This window comes from Schistocerca cancellata, chromosome 12 (genome assembly GCF_023864275.1).
Source record: "Schistocerca cancellata isolate TAMUIC-IGC-003103 chromosome 12, iqSchCanc2.1, whole genome shotgun sequence".
In the NCBI taxonomy this organism is placed as follows: domain Eukaryota; kingdom Metazoa; phylum Arthropoda; class Insecta; order Orthoptera; family Acrididae; genus Schistocerca; species Schistocerca cancellata.
Window position 1 is genome coordinate 96,192,679 of NC_064637.1, and position 8,586 is coordinate 96,201,264.

General features: G+C 39.4%; 1 protein-coding gene across 4 annotated transcripts in view; it reads left to right on the forward strand.

The window, feature by feature from the left end:
* LOC126109396 (homeotic protein Sex combs reduced) overlaps window positions 1-7,547 on the forward strand; it is a 322,662-nt gene extending 315,115 nt beyond the window's left edge. For 2 of the 4 annotated variants that reach the window (XM_049914424.1, XM_049914425.1), the window contains exons 3-4: window positions 1,096-1,368; window positions 5,415-7,547. In XM_049914424.1, coding sequence (XP_049770381.1) covers window positions 1,096-1,368; window positions 5,415-5,527 — 386 coding nt within the window. In that variant the 3' untranslated portion in view covers window positions 5,528-7,547. The remainder of the gene's footprint in view (window positions 1-1,095; window positions 1,369-5,414) is intronic. The other 2 variants (XM_049914426.1, XM_049914427.1) reach the window with 2 other exon arrangements.
* Window positions 7,548-8,586: the final 1,039 nt, after the last annotated feature.

The window sequence follows — 8,586 nt, forward strand, 5'->3', positions numbered from 1 at the left end:
AGATTAGATTAGTATTTGTTCAAAAAAAAAATGGTTCAAATGGCTCTGAGCACTATGGGACTCAACTGCTGAGGTCATTAGTCCCCTAGAACTTAGAACTAGTTAAACCTAACTAACCTAAGGACATCACAAAGATCCATGCCCGAGGCAGGATTCGAACCTGCGACCGTAGCGGTCTTGCGGTTACAGACTGCAGCGCCTTTAACCGCACGGCCACTTCGGCCGGCATTTGTTCCATAGATCATGAATACGACACTTCGTAATGATGTGGAACGTGTCAGACTAATAAAAGGTGTCTATACAAAATATTACATTACACAAAATATTACATGACACTTATTATTATTATTATTATTATTATTATTTTGGGTGAGGGGTCGGAAAATTACCCACTTACTTTATCCAAAAATTCAACTAATGGGTAGAAGGAGTTTTCAGAAATTTCCTTTTAAATGTTATATGGCTATCTGTCAATCTTTTGATGTTACCAACAGTGCACAGGCAGGGTGACTACTCCAGCGAGCGACCAAATTGTGTAAAGATGACCCCATCGCGGGTTGAAACTGGTTATCGGCAAAACGAGTAATGCGATTGTGGCTGTCATTTTGAATAATTGGCAATTTCGTTGATAAATCTCCTCGGGTTATCAGCCGAATCGTGGAGTCGTGTTGTCAAAACGTTTTAACAAGTTTTTCACCTGGCATTTTCATTTCCAGTGACACCTGAAGATGACAGATAGAAAACTCGTCGAAACGTTGTGACAACACGACGCTACGAATCGGCAGACAATACCAGAAGATTTCATCAGTTTGTTTTATAGTTGCAGTGCCTGTTGATGCCATTGTTGTTGTTGTTGTTGTTGCCGTCGTCGTAGATGCCAGTGTTGATGTTGTTGTTGTTGTTGCCGTCGTCGTCGATGCCAGTGTTGATGTTGTTGTTGTTGTTGCCATTGTTGATTATGTTGTTGCCATTGTTGATTATGTTGTTGCCATTGTCGATGATGTTGTTGCCATTGTTGGTGTTGTGCCATTGTTGTGCGAGGTACGATGACATAATGTGTGACTGTAGCTTGGTTTCTTTGTTTTCTGTCCACAGGCACCGTGAATGCCAACGGGGAGACGAAGCGGCAGCGCACGTCGTACACGCGCTACCAGACGCTGGAGCTGGAAAAGGAGTTCCACTTCAACCGCTACCTGACGCGCCGCCGGCGCATCGAGATCGCGCACGCGCTCTGCCTGACGGAGCGCCAGATCAAGATCTGGTTCCAGAACCGGCGTATGAAGTGGAAGAAGGAGCACAAGATGGCCAGTATGTCTGCCGGCGGTAACTACTACGCGGGGCCCGGTGGCGCCCTGGTGCCTTACCCAGGTTACCCGGCTTACCCGCATTACGCGCAGTTCGCCCACCTCGCCACGTAGGCTGGGGAGTGGTTCTAAATGACATTACACTGTCCTACAGTAGGTCCAAGATAGGCCAGCGGCTCTTTCGCTCGTCGTGAATACTCCGTTAGGGAGACCACGCAAGACAACCTTTCAGTTTTCATCAGCTACTATGAGCACGATACCGCAATGATGGTCTCACAGCGAGATTCCACTCGGCACTGAATCAGCTCCAGCAACAATTGCTTATTTATCTCATTTTCTGATGAAACAGTACTTTCCTAAGTCTACACACAGCGCCACTTTGCGCTCATGCTGCAGTCCACGGAGTTCAAAGTCTACAAGACGTAACATTGCCTCTTCCAAATCGGAGCACTGAGATGGATCTATGACTGATCTCTTGGCACTTTATGAACATTATTATACAGAGACGGCGAATGCTTGTTACTTTTCACGGTGTACTACCACCACAAGGTTACGTGTTGGCCTCGCATCAAGTTTAAATTACTTATTTCCATAATTTCGTGATGGTAGGGGTCATTATTTATGTTGGTCTGCAATCAATATCGTGGGTCAAAATGACAGACAACTATTCATTGAAAAACCTGAGGCCTGCATTTGTTATGGAGCTGGTGGCAATTTGGGAAGTCTCAGACAGTGAAAGACTAGCATTTAGTGTTCATGGCTTATTATGAGCATACGTTTACTGTATTGATCTCGACAGTGAGATCGCGTCAGCACCAAAACTCTTCTCCAATCGATTACTTGCTTCCTTCTTTTTCCGGTGAGACAGTCGTTTCTAAGTTCATGAACATCACTATGCTCACCATTGCTTTCAGCAAGCTTCAGTCCAAAGACACGCCTACAACCAATGGAGGAATGATGACTGGCTGCACTCTTTCTACAGGAACAATGAAAGACTGTCGTTTAGTTTCTGTGATCTCCTATAAGCATGTGTTTACGACGTCGGTCTCACCGAACCCAAGGTACTTATTTTCCACATTTTCTGGCGATACAGTCCTTTCTGTAGTTGGTCCCAATGACATACCCAGGCCCTCAACGTGAAATATCTTCGTTATGGACACCCACCTTTCTCAAGTCTTCGTTTGGTGGTAGGACTGACGAGAATTTGGGAATATCCACGACTATGAAGTCTAAACACTTCGGTTTCATCAGTTGTTACAAGGATATGTTATGGTCTCAACAGGCGGAATACACTCAGCACCAAAACACATTTACAATAGATTGCTTGCTTTATTCATTTTCTGACTAAACAATCCTAACTTCATGCACCCTATTATGTAGACAGATCTTAGAGTCTGTAAGCTGAACGCCATTGTCTCCAACGAGTTTTGCCTATAGCCAATGTAGGAACGATAATGGGAAACACATCTTTTAAAAGATATAAAGAGGGACTGTTTCCATTGGGTCTTATAAGCATATGTCTCACTGTCAATTCGAAGTCTTCATTTGCAGCATTTTTAGGCGAAACAGTCCTTTCTCGAGTTCGCCCCAGCACACTTAAGATGGTCCTTAACGTTGAGTGTCCAGGTTATGAGTCACCGTTTCTCCCATGTCTTAATTTGGTGTAAGGCTGATGTCAGTTTGGGAGCATTTATGCCAATGGCAGACAGTATTTCGTTTTCATGACTTGTTACGTGTTTACGATCTTGGTCTCAACAGCGATATTGCACTCAACACCGATCCTCCACTAGAATAACTTTCTTGCATTATCACTGTGTGGTCCCAAACACGAAGAGTCTAACTTATGGCCAAAGTCTCTTGCCAGTCTCATTACTCAAACCAGGGACTCATGATTAGCTGATGACTGTTTAGAGACACTCTCCTGGAGAGACAATGTAAGACTGTCTTTCTGGTTTCATACTGTACAGTGAGTATGGCTCAATGTTGATGGTCTCGCTGTGGTCCACACTGAACCTTCCCTAGTACCAACTGCTATTGTAATTCTTTTTTCTGACGCAGCATTTTCTGGCGAGACAATCCTTTATTAATTTCGTGCACCTTACTACTTTCGACATTTACTGCTGCCTGCAGACTAGAAACACCAAGAGACGTGTTACTGCCTCTTCCAAATCTCAGATTTATGGCTGGCCTATCTCCGATGTAGGACTGATTGCTGTTTGGGAACATTTTTTTAAAGAAACAGTGGAGGAGTACCTTCCAGTTTTCATAGCATCCTACAAGCCAAGTTATTTTACAGTGTGATACTGTCCCTGCCAATGGTAGTACGTGATACTCCAGTCCTGGCACATTCTCGCGATCAGTGCGAAAACGACGGACCCATGTCGTTAGTTACTTCCTTTCTGATAAAAGCTAATCTCGATATCAACTTTATACAAAAATTACAGAAAAATTTCGCTCAGTTTTGTACCTTCTTCAATACAGGGTACTGTCTGATAGTTTTCTCGATGAAACAGAGAGAGAAATAGTCACAACACCTGGTTTCTGTACTGTTTCCCAATTTTTGTTACGTAATTGTCTTTCATGTGCTTTGAAGAATGCATACCGTCGAGCGGTTCATTAGTATGATACTTGCTCAATGATTTATACATATCATTCTTCATATACATGTATGAGAGACGTATGTAACGGGTGTGTTTAAAACGCTTTTCACCAGGAGTTGACTGAGGCTATGAAACGTCAGAAACATCAGTTACCTTCAAACCCGGTTTATCGTGTTTTAGGTACTAACTTAGTACCTACGTTCAATCTCTGTTGCTCGTGCTTTGGGGGCTAGTGAAATATCTTACTGCTAGTGAACGCTGGTTGCCAGACAAAATAATTAAACTATTGTTTCTGTGAACCATGAAGACACGTTCTCCAGTAATTTTATGCAGCTATGATGCATGATTTAATGCTTATGTGTCTCCTAGGATTTCGAACGTATAGTAAATTGTAAATCATACTTTTGTATATTCTATGAACAAATTCGGAAATAATACAGGGAGACTTGTTTTAACGGTTGCTGTGAAGCCACTAGTATACTTATATAAGTGCTAAAGAAATGTAAAATATGTAAATGGTTTTCCTTATACATTATTCAGCAGACAAATTTGTCTGATAAAAAGTAATGAACTCTCATCAGTTGTTCTGTTGAAGACAAGAAAATAAGTATTGTATTTCTCATAATTCATCTTTGCCTTGATGAAAAATTTAGTGTTAAATGACAGAGTAACTTTCTAACAGTTCACAAACAATTTTCAAATTTTGTGAAAAGGTTTAAAAGAACCTTGTAAGTTGATTTCATATGATGAGTAATGATCCCTGTGATGCTTATTAGAGTCAATAGTAGCTTTATTTAATATTCAACCTCGACATAGTTGCAGACAAGGCAGTGAAAATGAAATTCATTGGAAGAAAATATTTTTTGAATGTAAGTGGTGTTAACTCACAAATCCTCCATGGCAGAGATATCATCTTCCCAGTATTAAGAGCAGACAGCTCTTAAAAACTTCAAGGCGCGAATTGTGTATTTGTGTCCCAAAAATTACCTAAATAACAACTGCTCTGTAGAGCGCAAATTGATCAGTACAGTGTTTGCGAGAATTTAGCTTCAAACTTCAGCCAAATACTGTACAACCCTTAGCAATCACACACACACTTCACATCAATAAAAATGTAATCATAGTTCTTTCCAATCTGATCAGTGCCCCTTGCAGTGGAACGCCATGCCTTCGAAAGCTGTTGCAAGATTGAATTAATGACGAAATTCTTGTCACTGACAGAGTACAAACGTGCACCTGAACGGGTTCGAACACCGATGTTTTGCCCCTTTGGGGTGAAGGTCTTATTAGATGGGCTATGAAGATCTGTCTGTGACTCTTTTCTAAGCTCATTCTACCATGAATGCTGTGTTTGCTCATCCTCATCTCCTTTTTCGTGCATGAAAATTTTCGGTATACAAATGCACAATGGTGCCTCCCAAAAATTGTTACAAATTGTCTTTAAAAAAAGTATTTGTGTGAGGCAATGGCTAGGAGCGCCGGTGGCACGTGTTGTATTTGCGTGTTGCAGATTTCCACCTGGCGTCACTCCAGGATGAAGGCTACGCGTTCCACCAGGCGATGGGCATGGGGGTGGGTCCCATGCAGAGAGGCCTGTACGCGTGCGGCAGCCCCTACAGTTAGTGGGAGTGGCAGCACTGGGGCCAACAACAGTAGTAGCACTGCACAAGCAGCCGGTGGCAGCGCCTGCTGCGAGGCGCCGCGCCGCGTCTCGAGTGGCAGGCCTGTCTCACGGACACTGCTGCCAACCCAGCGGCGAGAAAGGAACTGCACTTCCCCTAGTTGCACGGTTTTCCCTCTTCTAGTACAAACGACGCACAAAACACTAATGTACGATTGTCTGAAGAGGAAAACATCTGTGGGGTTGACAGCACTCCCTTCTTTTTACCTGCATTTTGTCACAAAAAAGGAAAAGCGCTTTGGGAAGGCCAGTGTCCACGTTGATGGATCATCAGCTGTGCAGTGATAAAAAGACAACTCTACTACTATTTTGGCTTCAGTGTAGCCGAAGCAAATTACTCAAGAGTCTCATAAGAGATGTCAGAAACAAAAAAACTTTTCATGTACTTTCGATGCAGCGAAGTATTTCGTGAATCCACCGTATTTAACTTATAGACTACTTAAAAGTGATCTGTCATCCACCTAAAATATCAAAACACAGCAAAAATGACTCTACAGCCACATGATTAAACCATTTGTCAACAAACTCTACAGAATATATTATAACTGATTCTGTAATTTATTAATGTTTAGCAAAGTGACATGTATGTATGCAAAAGATACATCTACAGAGGTGTACAGTTTTCACAACCAACTATTTTCCATTCATAAAGCATCACTCAAACTCAAGATCCAATGTAAACTGCAGTGCAGTGGTAAATTTTGGACACTACCCTGGTGTAACAAATTATTGAAATAAAATTAATATCTAGAGGTGGTTGAGTAAGTCTGGGGTGGTTTCTACAATATTGCAGTGATCACTGTGACAGCTTGAAACAACCTAAGTATTATGTACAGTGCAACATGAAGACGTGTTTAATTTTCAAGTGGACAGTGAGATATTTGAAATATAGTTTACTTTGTACATAAAATGAAGCTGTGGAACGGTTAGATACCTGAAGATGAGCAGTTAACTTATTGCCTGATACGCTGGTATTGTATTGATAAAATATTTACTCTAGTATAAATATGCAAAATATTTATTTTAACGTTTATGTGAAAAAGTCAGAAATGACAGAGAATTTACTGTATATTATTCATGAGCACGGAATGCTGCCACTAAATACCTATAGCAAATAAATGTTTCCATTCCATTCAGACAAATGCTACTCAGTTCTGTGCCATGGCTGTTGATGTCAAGAGATCATTCAACAAGTACTTTTTATAGTTCAATTAAGGACTGTGGCTGATGTTTTCTGTCTCCTTTGCTTTCATTGAATTGTCTCATTAATTAGAAAAAATACATATATTTCACAATGCTCTGTCACTACATACTTTAAGAATACTGCATTGTTTATAGAGTAAAGCTATAAAGCTCGTATATCGTCTAGAAAAAGATTTGTCTTCTTGGCACTTAATATTCTCTTCTATTAAACAGTCTAAATCAGAAGGACCCAGTACTGAGACTTCTCTGCACTATATTGATCTGGATTTAAGATGAGGAGGATATGTGTCAAGATGACAAACTTTTTGTATTAAGCTTCAGCTGCTACTTGGAAAAAAAAAAAGATATTCAGTCACTGGCAGTGTCATAAACAATATTTTAGATTTTAAGGCATACTCCTAATTGATATTTGCTCCTGTAAATCTCTTGTCAATGTGATGTGTAATTATTACTTTGTATGATTGTTTATATTATAAATGTATAAATAAATAAACCTTCTGTGTATATAAGTGGAAAAAACTACTCGAAACCGTCTGGTCTGTGAATATGTGATTGACGATGCATTACAGTGACTTCATGTGTGGTGTAATCTGAAAGCGTGTGTCGTGTATGTGTGTCAATATAAATATGTCGATACCTAGGTAATGTGAAAAAATCTTGGACAAAAAAATTTAAAATTAATATAGAACTTGCAGTTACAAAGAGTTACTCTCTCATGTGAATCCTAATTGAATAAATTAAACAATGTATTCAAGATCAGTATTTTTCTTTCTTTCAATTGTTCCCGTACACAGAATCCTCTCATCCAGTTTACAAAATAACGAAACTTGACACAACAGCTTTTCTTCAGCAAACCAGCAAAGTGAAACATAAAAAGATTTTTGTGAGAATGAGTACCAACAGAGTTATTAGAGTCGACATTTATACCCATAAACGAAAAGGTGATTTTTAACATTTAGTTGTTGGTGGTTGTTACTGTCAATTTACATACAGTTATTGCAGAATTTCTAGATATCAGCAGGTTTATTGACCATTTACTAGAAATATAAAAAAACAGTAAAACTCTTCAAGTTATACTTTCATAATCCCGATTTTCAGATGTGGAATTTGGACAATCACAAAAAGAAAAGAACATACATAAAAATCAGTAAGTATGCCTTAAAGTTAGGGTTAAATTACTAACAAAACCTCAAACATAACACTAATTGTGTTATGAGTAGATAATTTTTAAAAAAGGAAACCAGTAGATAACTTGAATGCCAAACAGTACAATGACAGAGCAAAATAACATGATATCTACAATTAAGTTTATACACCACAAGCTATATAATAGTGTATGGTGAGGGTACAGCACATAACAATCATTAGTAATTTCAAAACATTACTGAATACTTGAGACAGTTGTAAAGCTTTAGAAAACAACAGCTTTACTAACAAAGGTATGCAGTGCAACAAATCATAAAAAGGAAATATGCAGTATACAGAAAAATTAGAAAAGCTACTGGTAGAAGAGTAAGTCAAAATACAAAGGGTCATAGTTAAAACAATAGGGGCCCAATTTAAATTCATTATTAAGTTCAAGGTTGGTTGCAACAGCATCATTCTACAACATGCATGGTTTTATTTTAAATGGTGCAGTTGTACCATTCTTCAAATTTTGAAGCATCTCTGCCAAATAATTACCTGTAGATGGTTTGGAATCCTGATTGCAGTGCAATCTGCTTTTTTTGTACATAAGTTATACCTTTTAAATTTTTTAAATTCAGAAAAATAGTGATTCTCTGAACCAGGGATCAAT